The 27,650-nt window shown below is 45.9% G+C and overlaps 1 protein-coding gene across 6 annotated transcripts in view; it reads left to right on the top strand.

Annotated features, from left to right (window-relative positions):
• The window catches only part of ODR4 (odr-4 GPCR localization factor homolog), a 1,066,769-nt gene that overhangs the window by 536,346 nt on the left and 502,773 nt on the right, over positions 1-27,650 (top strand). For all 6 annotated transcript variants that reach the window (XM_069641378.1, XM_069641383.1, XM_069641382.1 and 3 more), the window contains 2 exons: positions 8,628-8,768; positions 16,173-16,268. In XM_069641378.1, coding sequence (XP_069497479.1) covers positions 8,628-8,768; positions 16,173-16,268 — 237 coding nt within the window. The remainder of the gene's footprint in view (positions 1-8,627; positions 8,769-16,172; positions 16,269-27,650) is intronic.

Raw genomic sequence — 27,650 nt, forward strand, 5'->3', positions numbered from 1 at the left:
GAGGAAAAGAGTCTCACTCTTATTAGGAGAAAAAAAACAAACCCCAAAAATCCATCAAAGCTGCTGGGGGACTCACTAGGTTTGGGAAATTAGCCTTATAAGAGAATTCTCCCTAACAAGGGGTGCGAACTGAGCTAACTGAAACTGAACATAAGCTGGGAGAACTTGAGGAGACTTATACCCGTACACAAGACAAAGCAATATTGTCGGAAATACATACACACTTACAAGAGTTTGGCAAGTTGGCCACTAGAGCAACACGAAATATGGCTGCACCGGGGCGAGCTCGTAGATACGGAGATGGTAATAAAACTGGGAAAACACTGTCTAACCTACTTAAACAAGATAGACAACCCAATTAGATTACCAGTATACACACGTCACAAGGGGATGTTCTCCTGGGTGAAGAGGGGATTAATGGAGTATTTGCTAAATTCTATAAAGAACTATATGCGAATAAAGACACCAAAACAGATAGTGCAACAAAATCATATCTTATGACACTATCCCTTCTGAAGCTTTCAGAGGAGGATCGACTGGCAATGGAGCAACCCGTAACTATTGAGGAAATCACAGAGGCTATCAAAATGCTGTCTTCAGGCAAAGCTCCAGGGTCAGGTGGGATAAGCGCCGAATTCTATAAGGATTTCCACGAGGAATTGGCACCAGTATTAATGCAGATGTGGGAGGAAGCCCTAGAGACCAATATACTACCCCCGACAATGAGGGAGGAGGTGATAACCGTACTCCTAAAGCCTCGCAGACCACCGCAGGAGGTATCATCGTACAGACCCCTTTCACTCATAAACACGGACGCCAAGATATTTGCAAAAGTCGTGGCCAATCGACTTCTACCAGCAGTCCCGATCTTGGTCCATCCAGACCAAAACCGGTTCATTCCCATGAGATCTACGGCCCTAAACCTCTGTAGACTTTTCAGCATAATGGCGCAGATAGACCCGTGTAGAAGCGCAGCGGCTATATCACCAGACGCCCAAAATGCCTTTGATTTGGTGTCGTGGGCTTATCTGCTTGTGGTTCTGGAGGCGTTCAGGATGGGCCCCAATTTTATCAGATACTTGAAATTGCTATACACGGAACCCAGCGCTAGAGTGCTAACTAACCGTACCATCTCCGAATTGTTCCCACTGGGAAGAGGCACCAGGCAGGGATGCCCATTCTCGCCTATATTATTTGCACTTGCCATAGAGCCAATGGCAATCGCGGTTAGACTAAGGCACACAGACAGGGGAATAAAGATGAAAGGCTCCACCCAATTGATCTCCCTATACGCAGATGATACCCTGTTATATATTTGCGAACCAGATAAGAACATTGCACCCATTATGGCAGAGATACAAGAATTTGCAGTGTATTCTGGGTATACGGTCAACAATTCCAAATCCGAAATATTTCCACTTACGCCAGCAACCAAGTGCCCAGACATGACACACGGACCCAAGTGGTCAGAGCAAGATATTAGATATCTGGGGATTCTTGTTTCCAGAGATAGGCTTTCACTGTACTCAGACAACCATGAAAGTGCACTACAATCACTAAACACTAAATTACAGTTGTGGGGACACCTTCCAATCTTGCTATATGGCAGAGTTGCAGTACTTAAAATGATAATTTTCCCTAAGTAATTGTATTTGTTTCTGAACATCCCAATATGGCCGGGCGGCCCTTCTTTGCCAAGCTCCGATCTATGGTGGTGACCTTCTTGTAGAATGGGAAAACAGCAAGCATAGGGTGGGAAAAAATGACTGAACCATACTCTTGGGGTGGCTTGGCGGCACCCGACTTTGAACTCTACTACTATGTTGCTCAAGCATAATTTGCTAGGTATTGGTATGGGGACTCCGATGGCCCACCCCACGCTTGGATAGAAAAATACACACCAGACCCCACAACCATACAGTCTGTTATTTTCAACCCACAGTCAAAGATTCATGCGAGTATAACCTGGTGAACTGCACGGTAAGGGCATGGGAAGCAATATACAAAAGACTGGGATTGGAAACTCCCTATAACCCAGAGGTGTCCATATGGAATTTTCCAGGTATACCTCCGACACATGATAGTAGCTTGCAGGAATCCTGGGACCCAAATAGCGAAATGAAACTGGGAGACATGTTTATTAACGGAAATTCGCGACCCTAAATGACCTGTTGAGGGCCCTGGGCGGGGGGCCACTAAAGACCTTCAATACTATCGTATGAGATCAGCTTTGGCAAAACGGTGGCCACTCTTCCCTGACGAACCCCCTATACACCTATGCACTCAGTTGATCACGGCTAGAGATGGCCTGGGGATTTCTAAACTATATGCTGCAGTTCAGGCCCATGCCCCTACAGCGAACCAGCTGAAAGAAAAATGGGAAAGAGATTTACAAACCCTCATCGATGAAAGGATATGGGATAGGTATTGCTCGCTCACTAAAAATGTATCTATGAATGCTGGCCTGCGCTTTATTCAGTTTAAGATTCTAAACAGCCTACATTATACACCTGCTAAAATAGCTAAATTTACATTGAATAGCTTGGACAAATGCCCCAAATGCAAGGCCCCCAATGCCGGAGCATTGCACATGTACTGGGATTGTCCGGTGGTGGCGGGATTCTGGAGGGAGGTGGTGGGAATGCTAGAGGAGATTACGCAGATTCCTCCGGACTTGACCCCTCAAAAATACCTGTTTGGTGGCATTGGCAAATGCTCTGAAAAAATCAGAAGATTGTTTAACATCTCATGCGAGGTGGCCAAGAAATGCATTATACAGACTTGGAACAGCGCTGGCCCGCTTAGGATGAATAACTTCCTTCGGGAGTTGACATACGTTGATGAATCTGAAGAACAATTTGTCCTGACCCAGCTTACTGGGAGTATGTCATGATGCCTACCTCTAAGGAGCCAGGCGGGGCCCAGCAACCCCAGAGGCAGGCATCATTTTCCCCAGGGAAGTCTCAGCGGGCCCAAGTCGGGGCCCTTTGGACTCAGTCCTGGCGCCTTAGGCGCCAGGCTCATAGCGGACCCCAGTCCTGGCGCCTTAGGTGCCAGGCTCATAGAAGAGGATATGTGTTTAAGTGCTTGGGTGCACACTTACCTGATGCAGACCTTGCTGCTTCATCCAGGCCCTCTTGAGGCCTGAATGGGACTACTTAACCTGTAGGACTACTTCACCACCCGGGTGTGGTCGGGGAAGGATACATACCTGATTGGTGGAAGGATACATACCAGGAACTTCTTCCAAGGCTATTTAAACCCCACCCGAACAGCCACACATGCTTCGCGTTGTTCTGCACCTAGCAGCTGGACGCTCACCGTGTCAGCTCCTGCATCCTGACTTCAGCCACGCCTGCCAGCACCCTGGAACACCTGCAAGGGGAGAAAGGAAGAGAATAGGAGAAGAAAAGCCCTTACCTGCTAAATCTGCATCCCGGAGTCATTTCTCCAACGGCCCTGAAAAGGAAGACATCATTTTAAAGGCATTTCATTTCGATCGCTGCAGCGCTGCATTTTACTCACCTTTGCAAGGCGCTTCCATCTTCAGCAGCGATCTTCCGGATTCAGCTACGCCCCGGCGCCTAGAGGAAAAAAGACAAGAACAAAGGTGAGAGGGAGAAAAGGAATAAGGAAAGCTCAGTTTCCTTTTAAGTCTTACCTGTTGGATTATTCCCACTGCATTTCGGGTCCTGCCGCTTCCTGGCATCTCCGGACCCAATGGGGAAAAAAGACAAAGACATTGAATGAGCGAATACAAAGACATTACCTGAGCGCTCATCCAGAACTGTTTCACTTCGGGTCGGCGCCATATCTCCGGCCCTCCGAACCCCGGCCCCTAAGGGGAAAAAGACATAAGCATTAGCGCTTGCTGCAATTAGACAACGAACATTATTATTAAGCTTGAACTTTTGAACAGAACTTTTACAGCGCCTTACCTGAACAGTCAAGCTTACCTGAACTCCCATCAATCCTCGATCCAGTGAAGTAACTGGGTTTCAACGCGCCCCTGCATCAGAAGCAGGATGGAGAGCTCATCCTTCCAAACCCTAAGGTGAGGCTTCACGGGGAATCGTGGAGGAGGTATCATGGAGGGTTGGAAGGGAGTGGGAGGCTTGAGCATTGTTCCACAGTTGGTAATACTCCCTTTTCACGCACAGGAGGGTATCCAACGAGCCAGGGAAGCCAGAATAGAGGGGCCCTTCCTGTCCATCTTCAGAGTTCTGCGCCTTCGACGCCGCGCCTCCGTGGGAACCAGGTGAGCGTTACAGAGTAGGCCCAAAGATATATGGGGCCCCTTCAGAATGTATCTGTGTGACATGGTGTCTGACGATGATGAGTCTATGTGATCGTTAATGTCTTAATGATGTATCATCCTATTGTGATTTATTGAGGTTTGATGTGGTAAGTGCTTGTATCTCTTGTGACCACTAATAAAAAGAGTTTTAAAAAAAAAGATTTAGGAGCAGGCTTGACCATCTTTCTTCTATATTACAACACTAGCTATCGGGCCAGCTAGTCTCCATCCAAATAAAGCACTCAGGGATCCTATCAGATAAGCGTGTCTATGCTCCTGTTGCTGTTTGAAAATCAAAGGATTGCCTTGGAATCAGCAATCATCATGTGGCTTGCATGTAAGGCAACAACCAGTTCAGTGCTTTGATAATATCGAGGTGGAAAAACTATATTTCCAGGGTGAGGCAGGCAGGATGCTGAAGCACTGCGATGTACCCGCAGGAACCCAGGGTTCTAATTGCTGCTCTAGATCCTTGAGGCAAACCTAGAGCTGCAACCCATGGTCACTGCCTACAAGAAGGCTCTCCAGCCACCACAGAAATGCTCTGTGCCCATGCCCTGTGCCCAAGCTTGCTTGGCACACACGCTTAAGCACCCAGGGTTCCCCGCAGTGGCCCACCGCACCTCGATCACTCCATCCATGTCGCCGACCCTCCAGACGTGGGCACCATCTTGGTAGGAGCCCAATGGAACTCAAAGCATTTCACAGCACAACGGCTTTGCTCTGCCAGCGCAGAGCTTCACACACTCCAGCCTTGTCTCGGGGATGTGCACAAGGTTTTCACCCACAATCTGGGTAGAATGAAAGCTATTTTTTGGAGCGTCTTCCCTCGAAGCCCTCATCATTCACTGCTTGGCCACGCCTCTCGCTCATTGAAATCTTTTTAGCACCTGGGCAGGGTAGCCAAACAATCGGGTTGCTTGGATCGTGGGCTGAATCCCATGATCTCAGCCCTCGTTCCGAGCAGCTTATGGCTGCTTCCCTGCCCTGTATAAGGAAGGCAGACACAATTGACCACAGTTCAGGGGTGTTTATTGATCTTTCACAAGGGTCTGATAAACGCCTATCCAAACCTATCTCTACAGATGGGAGCAAGCTATGACCATCAAATAATAATAATGCAGTCCTAGTGGAGTTATGTCAAAATAAAAAAGGGCCTATACTAAAACACCTATTGCCAATCCTTACCACTAAGTTACAAATAGTGTGGGGGTGATGGTCATGAAAAAGAAATAAGTGTTCCCAAAATTATATGTCCTGATGTTCGGGCCATTGGCCTCCCTTGCCCCCATTTCCAGCACGGGGTAAGGCGGTTCACTTGAGCAAAACACAAACTTTGGCTTCTATGGTGCTAGGATACAGTTCCGTTTTACAGTCCAGGACCTTCTGGGTCCAACTTCCTTTACTTCTTGCAAGTCTCTCGACTCAGAAGGCCTGATGTACAAAAACAACACAAAGCATAATTTTCCTTTTAACACAATTTGGGTTTCACCCTGGATCACCCAGCCGTGTTCAGATCCCTTTCAAAACAAAAGTTGAACGTTGGATCCCCTCTTCTGGGCTCAGATCCTTTTCAAACCAATGTTCAGAGAATTCTTTCTTGGGTGACTCACGGTTCACCCCGGATCCCCCTCAGCCAGACTCGGATCCATTTCATTCACACAATTAGTCTCGCTCAGCCAGGCTCAGACCAATTGTGATGTACATTAAACCATCAAAGACTTTCGAATGTGCACAGGGTTTAGCTCGACCCGTTGCATGACCACTTGGATCTCAATATTCCTTTTTCTCACACTCTGCATCAGTTGGATACCTAACAGAAACTTTCAAATGAGCACCCACTTGGCGCCGGACCACGCTGTTTATGGTATCTTTTCTTGATCTACCAAAGTTCAATTATAAAGTTCAACTTCTCCTTTGATTTCCAATTATATTTGCGTCGCTCATCACAAATGTGTCACCCACTGTTTTCTTTATACAATGTTGCTGCTTGCAACCATGGTTCAAGCTGGTTTGGTATCAGTCTCTCTGACTCACCGGCTGTGCTGTCTTTTCTGACGCTGCTTTGTTGTAGGAGCCAAGGACAGTACCACGGCAGAAATCCCACCTCCCACCTTAGTTATCAACGCAGGAGAGACCTGGCTACGAGACCTGGCTACCTCCGACACACTTTGCAGATTTGATCAGCCTTCGTTCCTGGTCTTCGGTTTCTTACTTTCCAAGGCTCACAAAAGTAACGGTCTTTAGAGGTCAAGGGTACTTCCCTCCTTGCGATCCTCTCTGCTCTCACTGTCTTTCTCCTTGTATTAAACTGCCATTGTGGAACTGCTGTTTCTTCTTGTGTTTTGCCTCGCAAAGAGTGTGCTTTCGTGCTCCGCCTTTTATCCATGTGGGGAAGTGTGATGGAAGTCTGGTGTGTGTAATAATCTGGAATTGCCTGACCTTGCCTGACCATGGTGTGAGGACATGACAGGCTCTGGTGTTGGTCCATTGTCGCTCGCGATGGGCTGTCCATGAGAAAGTGTTTGTGTTGGGAAAGGGTTGAGTTCATAGGTATCCTACCTGGTAGGATGGGGAAAAGGTGTTCTAGGGAAGGGGATACCACATCTCACCCTCAGGTGTCCCACTTCCATTCCTCGAAGACCCCTCTTCCAGGTGATCCTCCCGCACTGGTCTACCCCCGGGAACTGATACAAAATCGATGGCTGTGTCCTGGCCACCTGGATGACGGATCCCTGTGGACTTGCTGGTGTTACACCTTCAGGTTTCTCACACATGCCATCCCGCCCACTCCCCTGACCCCACCATCTCCTCCCCTCCAGTCTCTGTTTCCTCACCTCCCCTACCCCACTCACCATATTGTGCTGGCGTCAACCACCGCACCAGCCTCTGACCTGGCCCGCCAGCCACTGTGGAAATGGAAGAGGGGCTCTGCATGGAGTGCCGCCTTTCGTCTCCACAGCTTTGATCTTGAGTCAGCATTTTCTTTGAATTAATTGGATGCCGCCAGAAGTCATGTTCATTCAAAGAAAATACATTGCTTTCAGCACTCCGTGTGTCTGGATTGGAAACCCCTGGCAATAATGGGTTTGATGGGCTTCACCGGCCCAGTAACGACACCAGGTCCTGCTGTTAAGTTCCCTCACTTTGCTCGTGCCTATAACTTGGGCCGTTACCGGCCGGTGAAGCCCACCAAACCTGATGTTATTGCCATATTAGCACCTGGGGCTGGAGAGGTAACCAAGCAGGTTGCTCAGATTACGAGCTGAATTCTACCATCTCGGCCCACGTTCCGAGCAACACTGATGTCTGTTTCCCCCGCCCTTCTATCTGCACCCCACATCCTCCCCTCCCTTCTCTCAGATCTCTCCTCCCTTCCAACTCCCCAGCCCCAATGACCTTATTTTTTCAACGGCATTCTCCCCGCGGCTGCTGCTGCTCCATATCCCTGCTGGTCACCATGGAAATGGAATAGGGGCTCCGTATGGAGCCCCACCTTCCAGATGCATTGTGGCCATCTTGAGTAGCCGCAGGGCATCCCATTCATTGAAAAAAAATACATTGCTATTAGCACCCCTGGTTTCACACATTTTTAAACTCAGGGTGCTAATTGCAATAACACCTCGCTGCACTCGGCTCTATACCTTGGGCGCTGAATCGGGTGTTATTGCTATAATACAAACCCTTGAACCAACCTGGAGACTTGGAGTGTTTTCTTAAGCCATGTGTGATGCACATCAGTGAGTTTTTTGCTTCTAACTAAATCTAAATGACAACCTATACGTATCATAAAATGCTGAGGAGCCATTGACAAAAAGCCAAATGTGCACTGCAGAAGATGTTTCCTGGATCTGATGCAACCTTTTCTGATTAGTGATTCTCAAACCTGATTATGTACTACATCTACACATCAGCTAGGAGCAATGTGTGGGAGTGCAGCAAGAAGATGCCGATTATGCTATGTTAGTGACACTGTCTGATCATAAAGACCCTGTTTTGTATACTATAGCAGGTGGCACTCTGCATAATGGGCAGTAGGGGGCACTGCTATATCTTTAATTACGGGTGACCAGTGGGCGAAATTAAATTCTTTGTGGCACTCATGAATTTGGCAGTTGTGGGCTTACTTCTTGGTAGTGTTCTCCAAGGTAGCAGCCAGTATATTCCTGGAGGCACAGTGCTCAGTCTCCATTTATCCATGAGAAATAATTACTCTGTCATTTTAATAATTTTCCAGCCACCGATGTCGTAGAGGTACCTGATGATCCTATAATCCATGCTTTGATAGGTTGCACCTTAAACAACTGTATTTTTCTTCCTTTTCTACTAGAGTTCTGCAAAGCCAGCAGATTGGAAATACCAGGGAGGAGTGTCTTCTTCATGGCTATCTTTAGAGTGCTCAATCCAGGTTGACATACTCATCCCGTTACCTGCTGCCTCTGTCAGTAATGACCTCCAGAAAAATATAAGGGTAAGCACTCCTCCAAATTACCTATATACCTCTTACTCCTACACCCCGTCCCCATTCCTCCATACTTATAGGACATTCCTTCATCCTGTGGGACGGGACCAAAGGACTTTGCAAAAAGCATCACATTTTTCAAAAATGCATCCTTCCTCTCTTTTTATGTGGGGTACCGCACGTGGCTGTAACCCCGCCCTCCTTAGCTCCGCCCAGCGCATCATCCATCAGTCCTTTTCTCTGCACGATCGGGACTGGACGCACTTACATCTTTGGGAGATTTTGTCCTTCCACTGTCCTTCTCTCCTGCTCCGGCTTAGCGGTCGCGTAGTAGTCCGTCTATGCCTTTCCGGGTTAGATTTTCCCAATTGTTGTTCCTGCGAACTACACTTCGCTAGGGCGGATCCCCATCCTCTTTGTTTAGAGTGTTTGGGTCCGGATCAATGTTGGGACTCTTGCTTCTACTGTGATTCCATTTCGGTCCGGGTGCTTCAACGTAGTCTGGAGCGGTGGGAGGAGGTGTTTCAGCGCACTCCTCCTCTGCATTTTCAGAGCTTCATCGACGTGAAGAAGAGACGCCCGGTAAATTCTTTAGTTTTTAGAGCACCCCAGCCGGGGGGACTCCTTTCCAGGGTCTCTTGCCAGTCCAGGAGGATCTTCAAAAGCTCTGTTACTGGGGTTTCCCCTGAGGTGCCTTCTAGGCCTAAAAAGTGTACCAGAGTTTTCTCCGAGGGCCTCCGTAAGGGGCCTATCGACACCGGATTACAATGCGAGGCCCCTCCTGTGGGGGCTGTTTGTGGGCCCAGTTCTACTGAGGTGGTGGGTACCGGAGCTTGCTTCAAGGTCACCTTGTCTGGAGCTTCCCATACAGACACCGGGGTACGCCCTGAGGCCTCCGTTGAGGCTTTCTGTGCTAAACGAAGGTTTGAGGCCCCTCATGAGGGGGCTGTTACTGGACTCTGGTCCGATGTTCCTCTGTTTGAGGCTAAGGTGACCGACAGTTAGAGGCTAATTTGGCTGATAGCATGTCTCAGAAACATCCTAGGCCACACAGTACCGGCTCTGCCGAGGTTCCTTGTGTTAAGGCTAAAATGAAGACCCCTGACCCGCCTGTGGAGACCCGTGCCTCACTCCCACGTGTCGCAGTTCTCCTCAGGTGCTGACAAAATGGTGGCCGTTCCCCCCCAAGACTACGGCGGCCATTTTGGATTTCTCCCTTACACCTACGCCATCGGCTTGAGGTGCTGGGAGCGGTTTTTCAGGTGAACATTGTTTTCCTTGTGCGCATCATTTTCGTGTATGACTGGAACGCTTGGATGCCTTTACCGCACACCGTCTCGCTCCCTGTGACATCTGCACCCTTGATCTATGTTGATTCGAGTGGAGAAGGACCTTCTTGGCAGCCCTCTCCCTTATGCCCCTGGAGCTACTCCGCTCATGAGGTCCCCCCCTGCCACGCCTATACGATTGACGGACACCTTTTTCGGAAAATTTCAAAGGTTTATATACTCTGACCCCATGAAGGAGTATTTCCGGGGTTTGTTTAGGTAAATATGCCATCCAGTGGCTCCTGCGCCATCGGTTCCAGCAGCTCCGCCTCTACCGGCCGGCCCACCTCCAGCTCTTCCTCCCTTGGACAATTCAGCAGGGCCAGATGCAACGCAGCTTGACCCGGGTGTGTCGGATGACACACAGGGGGATCAGGACAGCGAGGACCAGCCCTGCTCTGTTAGAGCCTTCCAAGACTGGGTGCTGGACATGATGTGTCTTCTTGATGTTCCAGTACCTGAGGCACCCGCTCCAGAACTGCTTTCTGGGGCATTCATCTTGTCTCCTCTGGAGCGTACCGGCTTGTCCTTCCAGAAGGACGTTTTGGCCGAGGTCCAAAAGTTTGGGATAAACCACACTCTGGACTGATTGTTAACAAAAAGATTGATGCTCGTTATAGGCTTCATTCTTCGGAAGAGGTAGCCTTAGCGTCTTGTCTGCCCCTTCCTCCACAGTGGTGGTGGCTGCCACGTTACAATCCAGACCGGCTTCAGCGTCATCTACAGCGGCAGCTCAGGTTCTGGCCAAAGAGGACAAGCTTCTGACTCTTTGGGGAGGAAGATCTTTGCTAATTCAGCCCTGCAGTTGGGTCAAGCGAACGCAGAGCTTGTGTTAGCGGGGGCGAATATGAAAATGTGGAAAGGTCTGTCGGAGTTTGAGGAATTCATCCCCGCGGATAAACTAGACAATTTTAAAGCGGGTTAGTCAGATGCCAGGGTCCTAGCGCAGGATATGCTTAAGGCTGCGGCGCATCATATCGACACCACGGCCTGGGGCATCATACTTGGCGTGGACACCTCTCGTCAGGCTTGGCTTCATGCCACAAAGTTTTCCAAAGAGGTGCCGGATAAAGTTCTGGACCTGCCTTTTGACGGCAAAGAGCTTTTTCATTCATCAACAGACGTTGAACTGACCAAGACTAAGGACAACACTCAGACTGCCAAGTCCCTGTCCGTTTTGGTAAAATACTTTTCATGGTGCAGAGGATGTCTTCACAGCCTTGGCCTTCCTCTGGTTTTTGGGGGTTTCTGGATCGGAAGACGCATAGAGACGATACTCCAACAGGAACTCCTGTCGGCGTCAGCAACGATGACGGTTTTTCTCTCGGTCCTCGGCCTCCTCCTCAGAATCTGGTGGTCCAGCCACTGAAAAACCAGCTAAATGAGGGTTTTCTGCACTCGCACGAGACCCCGGTGGCAGGGCGCATTGTGTCTCACTAGGAGGCGTGGCAGACCATCACCGAGGACCGGTGGGTTTTGTCATTTGCTCGGGCGGGCTTCCGCTTGCCCCTTCCCCATACCCCACCCTTCAATCCTCCTTTCCAGCAGTCGGGGACACCCTCCCTCAGAGCCGAGGTCCAGAAGCTTCTGGATCTCAGGGCGGTGGAACCTGTTCCACCGCCCTGAGCGAGGCGAGGGCTTCTATTCCTGTCTGTTTACGGTGCTCAAACCCAACCAGGCTGGCCTCCGCATCACCCTAGACGTTTCCCAGTTCAATCTCTCTCTTCCCCAAGAGAAATTCAAGATGATTACGCCCTGTCAAATAAAGTCCTCTTTGCAGAAGGGAAACTGGCTCAGCGTGGTGGACCTCCAGGATGCTTATATGCATATCCTTTTTTGGAGTCTGCATCGGAAATACCTACGGTTTTCCATGGGAGAGGAGCATTTCCAGTTTTGTCTGCTCCCGTTTGGCCTCAGTTCGGCACTGCGTGTCTTTACGAAGATGATGTCGGTCATTGCAGTTTATCTTCGTCTACCGGGTATCCATGTGTTTCCGTATTTAGACGATTGTCTGCTGTGCAGTCCTTGTCCTCTGTCAGCCTCAAACAACCTTCAGCCTCTCCTCCACCTCCTGTTCCACCTTGGGCTGTCAGTGAACTGGTGGAAATCCTCCATGACGGTCTCTCAGGACTTGTTTTTCCTGGGTTTTCGTTGGAACACGATCGACTGCAGAGTATACCTGACCGGGGACAGAATGGCGGATCTGTTGGCCCCGTATTAGGTGTTTATGCGGTCGGAGAGCATGTCGGCCTGGTGGTTGCAGAGGCTTCTGGGCCTCATGGCCTCGTGTGTGCTGGCTCGTCCTCTTGCTCGTCTCAAGATGAGAAGGGCGGAGATGGTTCTTCGGAGCTCTTGGCGCCAAGCAGTGGATCCAGACTCCAAAAAGATTTTGATTCCATTCTTGATGAGGATAGACCTCCTGTGGTGGTCCTCTCTCAGCAATCTGTCAGTGGGTGCTGCTTTTCAAGACCCCTGCTGGCTATTAACGGTCACGACTGATTCCTCCCTTCTGGGTTGGGGTGCGACGTTGGATCTTCTTCAGGTTTCTGATCTCTGGTCGCCGCAGGACAGACCGCTTCATACAAATCACCTGGAGCTCCTGGTGAGATTCCTGGCGCTGAAAGCATTCAAGTCGGTCATTGTCAACAAAGTGGTCCATGTCCGCACGGACAATTTGGTGTCCATGTTTTATATCAACAAGCAGGGGGGGGGTACCAAGCCCCCTCCTCTTGTGGATCTTGCCATTCAAATTTGGGAATGGGCTGTTCAGCATCGTATCTGGCTGGTGGCAGTACACATCCCGGGCCAGCTGAATGTTACTGCAGATGCCCTCAGCCGACAATGGTCGGCTACGAGTGGGAACTGAACACGGAGGTCCTTTTACAGATTTTCCATTGTTGGGGCACTCCCAAAGTGGACCTCTTTGCGAAGTCGACAAACAGGAAGCTTCCCCTCTATGCCTCCAGAAACGTGCTGGGAGCCTCCCCTCAGGGAGATGCTCTTGAAATTTACTGGCACAACATGAGGGCCTACGCTCTTCCGCTTCTGCCTCTGAGTCATCGGGCGCTTTACAAGCTGAGGGGCACAGTGAATTGTTCTCTTCTGTTCGTAGCACCGTGGTGGCCGGCCATGTTTTGGTTTTCAGAGCTTCAGCATCTATCGGTGTGTGCACCGATCAGGCTTCCGATGGTTCCCAACCTGCTTCACCAGAGCAATCGGCAGTTGTGGCACCCCTCCCCACAATCGTTCACTTGGTGGCATGGTGCCTGAGTTCAGATCCTTAGAGCGCCTCAATTTGTCTACAGATAACATGCGCATTATTCAGGCGGCCAGGAAACCCGCAACAAGATCTCAGTATAAAAGTAAATAGCTACGGTTCTGCCATTAGTGTTTGGCTAGGCAGCTGGATCCCAGGGAGGCTACGATCGACTCAGTTCTGTCCTTTGTCTCACATCTGGCATTCATGTTTTGTCCTGCAGGACTTGTCTGTCGGGTATTGCCACTTATCTGTCCACGGAGCAGTGCTCTTTTTCGCTGTAAAAGCCAGTCATTAAAAGACACTTTGCGGGCCTCATGCACTATTACACTCCTGTTCGCAAACCACATCCAACGTGGGATCTGAATGTGGTCCTTACGGCCGTGTGCCATAAGCCCCTTGAGCCCTTGGCTACGGTAGACCTTAAGTACCTTTCGTGGAAAGTGTCCTTCTTGGTTGCTGTGACTTCGGCAAGGCGTGTGAGTGAGCTCCAGACCTTGTCCGTGGAGCATCCCTTCCTGGTTTTTCATAAGGATAAGGTTGTTCTGAAGACAAATTCTTCCTTCCTTCCAAAAGTGGTCTCTGATTTTCATCTGAATCAGTCAATCTTGTTGCCTGTCTTCTTCCCAAACCCAGCCTCAGAGGCTGAGAGGATTTTGCATTGCCTGGACATTCGAAGAGCTCTTAAGTTCTATCTGGACAGAACATCTGAGTTTAGGGACTCTTCTCAGCTTTTGGTGACTTTCGGTAATCCGCAAGGTAAGCCGGCCTCGAAAGCGACCATCTCCAGATGGATTGCTGCCTGTATTGCGGAGTCTTATACTGTTCAGGGTCTTCAACCTCCAAAAGAGATTCATGCTCATCTTGTGCGGGGCAAGGCGGCTGCTTTTGCCTTCCAAAAGTATATCCCCTGTGAGACCATCGCGAAAGCAGCTACGCGGACCTCCCGATCGGCTTTTCTTTAGGCATTACTGTCTAGACCTGAGCTCCAGAGCTGATGCTCAGTTCGGTCAAGCTGTGATAAAAAACCTGTTTCAATAAGGAGTTTCCATCCACTTGTAATTCCTGTGAGGAGTGCTTGGGAATCTCCCATAAGTATGGAGGAAAGGGGACGGGACGTAGGAGTATAATAAAGTTACTCACCGTAGTGACTACCTTACTCCTAGTCCATAGTCCCCTTTCCTCCATATGCCCGCCCGCCGTCCCCTCTAATAAGGTTCCTCTGTTATTGACCTGGCGATAGAAAAGAACTGATGGGCGATGCGCTGGGCGGAGCTAAGGAGGGCGCGGTTACGGCCGCGTGCGGTACCCCGCATAAAAAGTGAGGAAGGACACATTTTTGAAAAATGTGATGCTTTTTACAAAGTGCTCTGGTACCGTCCCACAGGACGGAGGAATGTCCCATAAGTATGGAGGAAAGGGGACTATGGACTAGGAGTAAGGTAGTCACTATGGTGAGTAACTTTATTGAAATTGTCATCCTTTTGGACTCATTGGAAGATAGTAACTTCTATCTTTGAAGAGCGAAGGAAAGTTGTCTGTCAAATGTTACCTCTAAGGAGATCAGGCGCATCCACCAACATCTGCCATCTTCCTAACACCTTAATGAAACAAATGGGTTTTCGAAAGACTTCTGGTTCTACTACTGATATAAATAAGGCACTCCATTTTTACTGTGTGAAGAGAACATACTGTTAGCTTCCGAGAATGCTTTTTAATTTGAGACACTGTCAAAAACCGATGTAGGGGAAACAAGTTCTCGACAAGAATTCTATTTTATTCTGTGATGTAGGACCTGAATTGACCCTTTTGCTTGGAATGCACTTTTCATTCACTTTTTTGGGAGTAACTTATGTCGATGTGTAGTACAACTGTCAAAGAAGCTCTTGAAATATGAACAAATTAATACCTATTGACTAGGCTCAATGTTGTAATTAATCTAATAAACTGCATGAAGGAGTTTGTGGTTGGAGGAGGAGAGGTGCAAAGCTAATTTGAAATAAATTGTCAAATGAACAGATAGGGAAAAAGATCAATTTAAGCAATGTGAAATAAAAGGGAAAAAGTCTGTTTGTAATCCATAGTGGTTGTGCAAGTCGCTAAATGCATATCATGATCCTGAAATTCAATGAACAACTTGCCAAAACATAATTTTACAAATCGACAATTTTTATTATTTTCCTTTTTTATGCTAAGTTTACTCTTTAAAGTTTTGTTAAGCTTATCCTTTTGAACATTGATTAAAATAACTGGTTTTCACACTTCACCTCCTTCAAGGTGTAGTACTTACAGACACTGATGTTTTTGTATATAATTGCTACAGTATGCACATTTTTCACAGACTCATTTGATAGGTTTCAGTTTCCTTGACTACTTTTGGTCCATTCAACCAAATACATGTATGCATATTATGTGTGTAAATGGGTAGAGGAGTAGGGATGTGGGGGGACCCCCATAACAAGAAAGTCGAATTTAGTTCAACCAAAATGTAGACCATCAAAGGCTACTGTGTGAAAATGTAGAACCATGGCTGCACCTTTATCTGAAAAACGCTTTTGCTGATTACCATACCCAGACATGCTTCCCTATCAGTAACCATTGGGGCCTTCCAGATTTATCTGCACCCATTTAAAGACAAGCAATCTATAATTGCATGAATATGAATGTTTGTAAGAGTTTTTAGTGGGAAAGAACTACATCTGTGGGAACAAATCTTCCTTTCAAAAGAACAATAGATCCCTGAATATATGATGGAGCCAGAATCTCACTTAGATACTGATTGCCTTTCAAAGAAGATTGGACTCATTTTCTGCTTTTTTCCATTCTTAGGACGGGTTGATCAACTGGGCATCGCAAATCGAGAAGTGTATCTTTCTGTTCAATGGACAAATAAAAGAGGATGAGTGTGAGGTACTACAGGGACCGGTGAGTGTATTCCACCGTGTTGCGTTTTGTGAGATGCTGAATAGTCAGAACAGGCTGGTGCTGGGGTTACATTCTTAATTACACTGCCAGTGCTGTTGCATATTAACCTAACATCTGTATGGACTAAATTACATATAGTTTTCTCTGTTGGGGATGGCATCATGGTCCGTTCAGTACTATGGGAAGGGCACAAAGGTGTGCACGCAGCTAATTTTAATCACACGTCCTTGGCCATTTAGTCTGATTGTTCACACTTTGCAGTGTCTATGCTGCTTTCAAAAGCTGAAACTGTGGCCCCGCCCCGAGTGGTGTTTGTCTCATTTTAACTGTTTTTGGACTTTTTACTGGACTGTTGCACTGAGCAGTAGGGTGCTTTGCACAGTTAATTTCCAAGCATCACATTTGCTACTTTACCAGGTGCTTCCTGTATTGTGGAAACATGTTTTTGTGCATTACACATGACTGACACAGCGGGTGCACCACTCAGCCTGTGTATGGATTTGTGTGTTGTTGTGATACAAGATGGTGGCCATGTGCGATACATTCTAGTATTCTTTTCATTTCTGCAAAGCCAGTACTTTTCAGTCAGCAATATCACCATTAAAGAAGCATCCTGTGAACCCACTAGAACACATTTAAAAAAAAATACATGACCAAGAGAAACATAAAAGAAGAGAAGGGACAGATGTAAGAATTAGAGGGAAAAGTTCCCCACGGTTTAATTTCTCGGCTATCGCTGTTAAAGATATGGAGAAGACATTGAGGAAAATGTGACCGACATCCTGCCCCAGGAATATTATTGCTGCAAAAATGATCCTGAATAATGTAGATATTTTTGCACCATTTTTGATACGTTTTACAAACGCCACCTTTATACATAATACTATTCCTGAGAGTCTCAAGAAAGCAGTGGTCACACCATTACAAAAAAAGAAGGGACTAGAGCCCATGGACGCAAGCACTTTGAAGCCTGTTACAGACGTCCCATTTCTTTTAAAGTTTATGGATAAGGTGGCCACGATACAGTTTAAGGAATACTTGGAGCAGGAAATATTTTACATTCCAGACAATCAGGTTTCAGGTCCAATTATGGAACCGAGAGTGCGCTCTTGGATTTACAGACCCAGATGTTGGGAATCGTGCATCAGAGTAAAGCCGTGCTACTGATTCTGATTGACTTGTCAGCAGCTTTTGATCATTTAGATCATCAAAAGCTTTTGACTACCTTGTCAACCGTGGGCTGCTGCTCAAAGGATGCTATTGGATGGATTGAATCTTTCCTCTCAAATACAAAGTCAAGGGTCTGCTGGGCTCAAGCCACATTTATGGCTAGAATATCCATCTGTGGAGTGCCACAGGGAGCGTGCCTGTCCCCAGCCCTTTTTAACGTTTATATTCACCCACTGTGTAGTGTTCTAGAGAAGATAGGGGCAAAGCTGACTAGCTATGCCGACGATACGCCGCTCTTGATAGAGCTGTGTGGAGATTACATGGAGGACACCAGAAAAATTCAAAGCATTTATAAAACTGTGAAAGATTGGATGAACCCCAATTGGCTATGTTTAAACAGTGGAAACACTGAGATTTTAATTTTTGGATCACCAGAAGCCAGAACAAAACTGGATCAATCCTTTCAAAGCTTCACTATTGATGGGAACGGTATCAAAGCACATGATAAAGTGAAGACTCTGGGTGTGCTGTTGGACGCAAGCCTAGGTGCTGAGGCTCAAGTAGACAGTGTGGTGAAGAAATCCCAATACCATCTCAGACTGTTAAGATTGGCCATTTGTATCTAACAGGAATTGTGAAATTCTAGTCTGGGCAATTATTATGCCCAGACTAGACTACTGCAATGCGCTGCTGGGGGCGCTAATAAAAGCTGCATAAATAAATTAAACATTTTGCAGAATGATGCAGTACGTATTATTTTTTTATTTTTTTATTATTACTTGTATTTAATCATTAAAAGATTTTTACAAGAGCGCTTTCTGGAATGGATGCAAACCTTTCTAATGTTACCAGGTGAATAGTTCGAGCTTTACGGTTTAGTTCCTTATCCATGCATCTAACACCTAGCTTCCGGAGTGGGATTTATTCTTTCCAAAGCCAGGTTTAGGAGTTTAGCAGTCGCCGTATGCCATCGAGGCTTTTCGCCTTTGATTAGGCGGTTCCACCAAATATCTTCATTTCCTACAAATGATGTAGCCGTCAGGGGGGTGAAGTAGGTGCACCTGGCCTGGTGAAGAGCTGGACATCTCATCAATAGATGTTTTATATATTCAAAGTCATCTGGATCTGCACATAATCTGCAGGGTGGTTTCTCCAAACCCGCTCTTATCGCTAAAATTTCTCCGGTCGGTAAGACATTTAGACGGGCTCTTAAAAGGGTTCTCATCAGTCGCTTATCTGGATATTTTTTACAGTACACCATCGGTTCTTTTAGTTTGTTGGAGTTCAAGGGAAGGTGAACTAGGAGTTTACACGCTGAAACTGAATCAACCGTATTGATCCAGACCCAACATTCAAGTTTCTTTTTTATCCTCGTTGGATTTTCTTTAAGTTCTGTCTCAGTACATGCTATTTGCCGTAGCTTTTGTTTTTGCTCCGCGGCCCATTGATTCATAGACTGATTTGAGCCTTTTTCCAGTTCTACTGCCATTATTTGGTAGATTGTGAGACTCTCAGGGTGAATGATTTTCCTATATAATTGCAAAGAACTGTGATCCACTACGGCCTTCAGAGAGAGTAAACCCAGCTCTCGCCTGATTGGAGCTATCGGTGTTGAGATTGGAAGACCCAAGACGGCTCTCCATATATGGCCTTCCAGTTTTTGCCATGTTGAAGGCGGAAAAGAGGGTATGGCGTCCATGCCGCAGGTCAGAGATGGAACAAGTTGAAGTTAGGCGTCTGCTTTATTATTATTATTTTTTTTTTATTTTAAATGATATAATTTAATTTAAACTTTTCATTTGTTGATATTGCAATTACAACTTTTAAATGTCACTTGTTGCATATCACAGTGTTAAGTCACTTTACCAAGAGGTTTATTGTCTAGTTCTAGAACATTCTGTAAGACTCGAACTGTTGTGTATATAAGTTTCCTTTCTTGTCCATTCATTATGTTTCTCCATCGCCTTCCCGTGTCTATTTGATTTGCTTGTTAATTCCGGGCATACCATGAGAAGATGGTAGATTGTTTCTGGGAGTTCTTTTCCACAAAAGCAACAGTTTCCTTCTAATTTGTCTCTATGCCGTGTTGACACTAGATAGTCTCTAGTTGGAAGGATGTTTAATCTTAAATATGTGTCTGCTTTATAACATAGGATTCAAAATTTAGGGCTCCTGGTTGGGAGCCTATTCTACCCAGGAGGGTTAGTAGGGAACAATAATTAAAATTAAATAGGTTCAAGAAAAATAGGTGCTCTCAGAATACTCCTGTTTTTTGTCACCCTCTGCATAAAGAAAGAATACATTTATACGAGCTCTGTTGTAGAATCAATCTTATTCTTTATCTAAAGTTATACAGTTCAATATAAAATGAACGCTCCAGAGTTAACATAAAAACAAGGGGAGGTTTTTGACTGGAAGTGCAGAAAATATTTACAACACACAGAACCAAAAGTTTCTTGGTAAAACAACCACTTAGTGTGTGCAAGACAAAATCAAATTCAAGTATCATTTGTCACGAAGTTCACACGAGAATAGCAAACATAGACATTTGGACATAAACATTTTTTAAAAAACAAGTCATTTTCTCTGTGTAAAGCGGCATAAATATACTGCAGTTGGGGATAGTGCATCTACACCACGGCGTTTCAGCGGTTTCTAGGTGGGCTTAGTATGCCACATCTGGTGTACGGCCTTCATCAGGACGGGGGTCTGTACTGTATGATGTCTGCGCTGCAGGGGGAAGGGAGACAGTTGTCAGGGGAGTATTCATGCACCGATTATTTAAAGGAGAATAAATCATGCTTTGTGTAGTATTGAAAACACACACAGCTTACCTATGTGTGTATTAATTCCACGGGTTCTGTTATTTAGAAGATGTATAAGCCACAAGGGCTGATCTCTGTCTGATCCTATTGTGAAAAACAGAAAGATTGGGGTTCTTATTAGTATGACGATCACCTTCGTAGGGATTGGAAACAACTCGGCCAAGGCAGGCACTATTTCCATAAAACAGACTCTTACCTCTCAGCCGGAGGTGAAATTTCATTTTTAAATGAGCCTAGTTTCGTTTTTCTTTAAAGTGGCCCCGCGGGCAAAAACCTAAATGGAGCGAGAATGTCTAATATTTTATCGCACTGAAGACACCTCAATGGTTCTAAATGTCTGCCGGGTGTGCGCAAAATGGCCTTACCTGTTAGGGTGCAGGACCTGCTCGCAGTCTGCTGCTGTAGCGTTCGAACCGCTGAGTAATTCTACGATTCACGGAGACCTGGCTGAGGCGTTAGTAACGCTGTTGCTAGGTCTCTGTGATGATTTAGACGGCGGCCATCTTAGATGGGGTTAGGTTGCCACCGATAGTACAAACGAGTGATAATGTTCCATCAATCGCTCGGATTGTAAAAAGAAGGTATTTACATGGGTCCCCATATCTATCCATCCGCGTGTTGTTGGTATTTGTCTTGATCTCTGCATTTTCTCCGTATACGTAGAAGTTGTCGGTATGGTAAGTTATACTTTAAACCCATCGGGTGGTAACTTTGAAAATGTAATAGACTGTTGCGGTCAGTGGCTTTTCGAAATAGTTCAGTTTTTAGCAGGTCGCCAGTTCTGTAGATGTGGAGGTCCAAGAAATGTATTTGGTGGTGGTCCCAATGCATCGTGAATTTGATATGTGGATTCCTTGCGTTGATCCAGTTGTGGAAACTTTGTAGTTCGTGGGCTGTGCCCTTCCAGACGATGATGAGGTCATCAATGTATCGTTTCCATAAGGAAATGTTCTCCAAAAAAGGGTTCTCTGTTGTGAATACTTTGTTTTTTTCATAACTGGACATATACAAATTAGCAATATCCGGGGCAAAAGTGGCCCCCATACTCACACCCTTTGTTTGCTTATAGATTTGGTTCTGAAACAGAAAAGTTTTCAGGCATGGCCAATCTCGTACACTCCAGAATGAAATTGGTCGGAGTGGAGTTTGTCTTCTCTGGTGTTCAGAATGTCTTGTATAGCCTCTAGCCCTTCCTGTTGTGGTATTGATGTATATAAAGCCTCTACATCCATAGTAGCAAGGAGGCTGTCGTCCGTTAAAATGATGTTATCAAGTAGATTTATGGTGCTGGTGGTGTCCTTCAGGCATGAGGGCATCTGAATTACAAAGGGTTTTAAAAAATGATCGGTGTACAGGGATAGCGGTTCCAGGAGGGATTCACATGCCGATACTATCGGTCTTCCCGCTGGTTTTTCCGAGTTCTTATGCATCTTCGGCAGAATATAAAAAGCTGGTGTGCGTGGGTTGGTGAAATTTTCTTGGGAACATCTTTTCATCTTCGCATATCCACGCCTCATTGAGGGCATGTTGCGTGAGGCTAGCAATTTCTTCTTGGAGATCCTTTGTGGGGTTGTGGTCGAGGGGTAGGTATGCTTCGTGGTCGCTCAATAGTCGCAGGCATTCTGTGTTGTAATCAGACGTGTCCCAAACGACTATCCCTCCCAACCAATTTCATTCTGGAGTGTACGAGATTGGCCATGCCTGAAAACTTCTTTCTGTTTCAGAACCAAATCTATAAGCAAACAAAGGGTGAGTGTATGGGGGCCACTTTTGCCCCGGATATTGCTAATTTGTATATGTCCAGTTATGAAAAAAACAATGTATTCACAACAGAGAACCCTTTTTTGGAGAACATTTCCTTATGGAAACGATTCATTGATGACATCATCATCGTCTGGAAGGGCACATCCCACGAACTACAAAGTTTCCACAACTGGATCAACGCAAGGAATCCACATATCAAATTCACGATGCATTGGGACCACCACCAAATAGATCTCTTAGACCTCCACATCTACAGAACTGGCGACCTGCTAAAAACTGAACTATTTCGAAAAGCCACTGACCGCAACAGTCTATTACATTTTCAAAGTTACCACCCGATGGGTTTAAAGCATAACTTACAATACGGACAATTTCTACGTATACGGAGAAACTGCACAGATCTAGACAAATTCCAACAGCACGCGGATGGATTGACTGAACGGCTTACAGAAAGAGGCTACCCTAGAAAATCTATCAGCCAAGCAAAGAAAAGGGCCAGACATACACAAAAAGTAATCTGTCTAGAGAACAAACCCAAAAAGGATCTGGCAGGATAGTCTGTGTCACCACCTTCGGATCACTGAGCCAATTGATCCAGAGGACCATCAAGAAGAATTGGCACCTGGTCAAACATCCTGGCACATTAAACAGTGTGCCGTGTTTGGCTTTCGAAAAGAACAGAAATCTCAACGACACACTGGTGCACGCTTTCATAGAACCACCTCCGGAAGCACCGAACACGCTCTGGGATCTGCCCCCATTAGTTGGACACCACAAATGTGGACACTGTGTGGCCTGCCCTCTGACCTTACAAAAAAGATTGTTCGAACATGACAAAGTGAAATGGAAAATGCAAGATTTTACCAACTGCACCACAAAGAGGGTTATATATGTCATACAATGCCCCTGCGGCCTCCTTTATGTAGGGAAAACAATACGCACCATAAAAATGCGCATTTCAGAACAGCGCTCCTGCATCAGGAATAAGGTAGCGGACAAGCCCTTAGTTGAACATTTCATTCATAAGAACCATAAGGACACTGATTTGAGATGGTTCGTCCTTCAAAAGGTAAAACCAGCAAAACGCGGTGGAGACCTGAACAAAACACTAACGCAACTAGAACAACGCTGGGTTCACAAAGTCAACACTGTACAGGCTGGGCTGAACATCTCAGTCGAGTGGAAATCTTTCCTATGAAATCCCATTCATTGGTGATAGAACAGAACTGTGATCCTATATATATAAGCATAATGAATTGTCTGTTCATCTACAGAAATCAAAAAACCAACATGAAAGTATGTACACTATGGCGATTACGAACAATAGTCACTTGATGTACCATTATTTTCTTTACTAAACAACATGTACTAATGTCGTTTGACTATGCAACTGTACACACAGCTATCAAAGACAATGCAAAATGTTAATTGCACACATGTGTATTTTTTGTATTAGACTCTGTATGGGACCCTTTTGCACTATTTAGTGTTTGTTTGCTGTGATGCTGCTTTAAGAACTTCACTTTTACTGGTCAAGCATATACATTCGGCATATCTACGCCTAGTGATGAGGACCCGCCCCCAGTGCCAAAGGTTAGGGTCAGAATCACTCTCCTTTAACCCGACCCCCTTTTTAACCTCTTTGCCCGTTCTTCTATAGTTGGGCATTCAGTGTCGGTTGCCATGACAATCTATACTAACATAGGGTCTAAATTACCCATTTGAATCTCAATAGACATGGGGACCCATGTAAATACTTTTGTTGTACAATTTGAGCGATTGATACAATATTATCGCCTCTTTTTTCTCATTGTCGGTTGCCATAGCAACCTTTACTAACACAGTGTCTAAATTACACATTTGGATCCCGTAGACATGGGGACCCATGTAAATACTTTCTTTTTACAATCCGAGCGATTGATGGAACATTATACTCGTTTGTACTATCGGCAGCAACCTAACCCCATCTAAGATGGCCGCCGTATAAATGATCACGGAGACCTAGCAACAGCGTTACTAACGCCTCAGCCAGGTCTCCGTGAATCATAGAATGACTCAGCGGTTTGAACGCTACAGCGGCAGACTGCAAGCAGGTCCTGCACCCTGACAGGTAAGGCCATTTTGCGCGCACCCGGCAGACATTTAGAACCATTGAGGTGTCTTCAGTGCGATAAAATATTAATTAGACATTCTCGCTCCACTTAGGTTTTTGCCTGCGGGGCCACTTGAAAGAAAAAAGAAACTAGGCTCATTCAAAAGTGAAATTTCACCTCCGGGTGAGAGGTAAGAGTCTGTTTTATGAAAATAGTGCTCGCCTTGACCGAGTTGTTTCCAATCCCTACGAAGGTGATCGTCATACTAATAAAAAACCCCAATCTTTCTGTTATTCACAATAGGATCAGACAGAGATTAGCCCTTGTGGCTTATACATCTTCTAAATAACAGAACCCGTGGAATTAATATACCCATAGGTAAGCTGTATGTGTTTTCAATACTACAAAGCGCATGATTTATTCTCCTTTAAATAATCGGTGCATGAATACTCCCCTGACAACTGTCTCCCTTCCCCCTGCAGCGCAGACATCATACAGTACAGACCCCTGTCCTGATGAAGGCCGTACACCAGATGTGGCATACTAAGCCCACCTAGAAACGGCTGAAACACTGTGGTGTAGACGCACTATCCCCAACTGCAGTATATTTATGCTGCTTTACACAGAGAAAATTACTTGTTTTTTTAAAAATGTTTGTGATGTTATAAATGTCCAAATGTCTATATGTTTGCTATTCTCATGTGAACTTCATGACAAATGATACTTGAATTTGATTTTGTCTTGCACACACTAAGTGGTTGTTTTACCAAGAAACTTTCGGTTCCGTACTTCCGGTCAATAACCTCCCCTTTTTTTTAATGTTAACTCTGGAGTGTCCATTTTATATTGAACTGTATAACTTTAGATAAATAATAAGATTGATTCTACAACAGAGCTCGTATAAATGTATTCCTTCTTTATGCAGAGGGTGACAAAAAACAGGAGTATTCTGAGAGCCCCTATTTTTTTTTAACCTATTCAATTGTAATTATTGTTCCCTGCTTTATAACATAGGCTATATAGTTTGTTTTAATGCATTGCTCTTTTCACTTTACTTGCTACAGTTTCTTCTTTTAATGATGTGAACTGCTTTTACTGTGTTTTAGTCTAAATTGTAGGTAATCTCGCTTTGATATTTCCAACAATGTACATATATCTGTATAGAAATGCATTTGATTTATGCTTTTTTTAAGTTGTAGCTGCCGTGACGAATCCTTGTATGTCATCATTTCTTCCCTAGGGGAGCCCCTTTCCATGAGGCCAGGAGGTGAAGCAGCTACTCAGTGGGTGGATCTCATGGGGTTGAAAGCCCCCTATAGGATTAGTAACAGTCTGGGGGGGAACATGGTATCCCCATGGCCCACGTAACCCTAACCAGTCCTCCTCTCTAACCACCCCAACACCATCCCTAGTGTTTCTATCTGCTTCCTTAAAACCAGGAAGGTAGGGAGTACTGGGATGAGTAGGAGTCCAACTGACTCACTAGGTGTCCTCAAGATCAGTACTGAGATGAGGAGTAGGTGCGGAAACATACAGAGCACCTCTGTGAATCATACTGAGCAGTATAGTCTCTGTGGACTTCCTATTGCTCAAGACACGAGGGAAATTTAAACTCTGGGAGAGTTGCTCCGTGGAGGAACCGGGGGCTCTGGAGCCAGCTGTGAGGACTCGAGCGAAGCAACCAAGGACGGGACGCTTACCCGTCAGCAGAGACATTCTGGAGAGCTTTACAGTGGTCTGGCTGTGTCTGAAAGCAGGAAAATGATGCACCAGCTGACCGAGAAAGCTGGAGAGCATGTTCTGCTTGAGACGCAATGCCTGAAAGCAGGAAGCCGCTACGGAGCAGCCACAGAACTCAAACGCAGAAGGAGTTCTCTGAACGGGGGCGAGAGTTTCAGAAACAGCTGACAGAGACCGGTGAGCATCCAGAGAAGGGTTGGGAAACCAGGAGGCTTGCTGGGAACCCAAAGAGACTGTACTGCAGTGGGACATGGGTCGGGACCTGCATCCACTAAGGAGTGTCCTCCAGAGCCATCTTCTTTGTGGTAGGCCTGGGAGTGTGGAAGACCAGTGCTGCCCAAATCAAGGGAGCAAGAAGGCAACAGTGTCTGGGACCCAAGGCCAAGAAATCAAAGGGGTCTGGGACTCGAGAGAAAAAAAGCCAAAGGGGTCTGCGACCCAAAAGAGAGAGAGAACTAATACTACATAGGTCTGGGACCAGACAACAAGAATACCTGGCAGGATAGTTAACCGGGTACAAACTGTTAAGAATCGGGAAAAGCCAAGAAGGAATTGGTATCCACACCCAATCACGAAGTACACATAAAACCTTCGTAATAGTCAGTGCTTGGCAGGATAATGAACCAGGTCTACTGTGAAAACAGTGAATATTGTGGAAAAGACCAGGGGAAGGGAGACATATCCCTGGTGTCTGTGGATATTGAAAAAGGAATCAAGGGGAGGGGGTCCTTCTCTTGACATTATAATGATACAAGATTCTTTTTTCTATATGCCTTATTGGAACCTCAATCCAAGGAACCTTTTTTGAGACTTTTTGATTTCTATCACTGAAGAACATTCCATTGTGAATCACCCAGAAGTGAACTTTCGGCTATTATCCCGAAGAAAGAAACCATTCTTCTGAGCTAAGAAGACCTACCCTTTTCTTTAGTTGAGTATGTCGTGTAAGGGTCGGAAATAGGTTTTGGACACAGGATGGTGGACTCTGCTTTAGACGGACATCCTGCCACACTCTTAGTATTGTTTGCGGTAGGGAAACCCCTCTTAGAGCTAGGGTCAGATTTGTTTTACTACCAATAAAGGTCTATAGCCAGAAACATGCCTCCTTTGTTCCGGTCCCTTACACTGCTTATTGTATTAAGGCCTAAGAAATTAGTACAGTTTGTACTTTTGTGTAGTCTATTATTTGATCATTGCATTGTGGTTGGTAAACTGTACCTACAAACCACCCTCATAGCTCCTCCTTTGCCTGTTACTTTGATAGAGTTTGCCTAGGCTAAGTGTCAATAACTGTCTTCATCGACTAGGTTAACATCTCAGAACCCTCCCATTGTGCAAGTCTGAAAATCCATTTGAACAGTTTTCATTAGTCTTGTCCAACACTGTATCGGACAGTTCTGGCATTCCATGTATATCTCGTGAAGAAGCATATGGGATCAACAAACCATCTTTTTTTTCTTCTGGTGGAACCAGGCTCTCAGATGGACTACATGAAAAGGCCAGTGGATGCACAGTGATTCTCCCAACAAAACAAACTCTCTCCAGTACCACATGCAATTGATTTGGCGACTTGTTCAACCAGTGTAAGGTGTACAATGCCTGAAAGAGCCAGTAATACAGTTCCAAGTCAGGACCAACAAATTGCCGTCCTTGTAAGGTCTTGTTAAGACGCCCACTGTACTATGGGCTGCTTACCCACCCACAGGAACTATAACTAAATGGATCACAATTTTAAAAACATGTATTTGGGATGTAAACTGGTACTTTAAGGAAAGCATGTATTTGGGATG

The sequence above is a fragment of the Ambystoma mexicanum genome, chromosome 1q (genome assembly GCF_040938575.1).
Source record: "Ambystoma mexicanum isolate Mex_15411 chromosome 1q, UKY_AmexF1_1, whole genome shotgun sequence".
Taxonomy (NCBI): Eukaryota; Metazoa; Chordata; class Amphibia; order Caudata; family Ambystomatidae; genus Ambystoma; species Ambystoma mexicanum.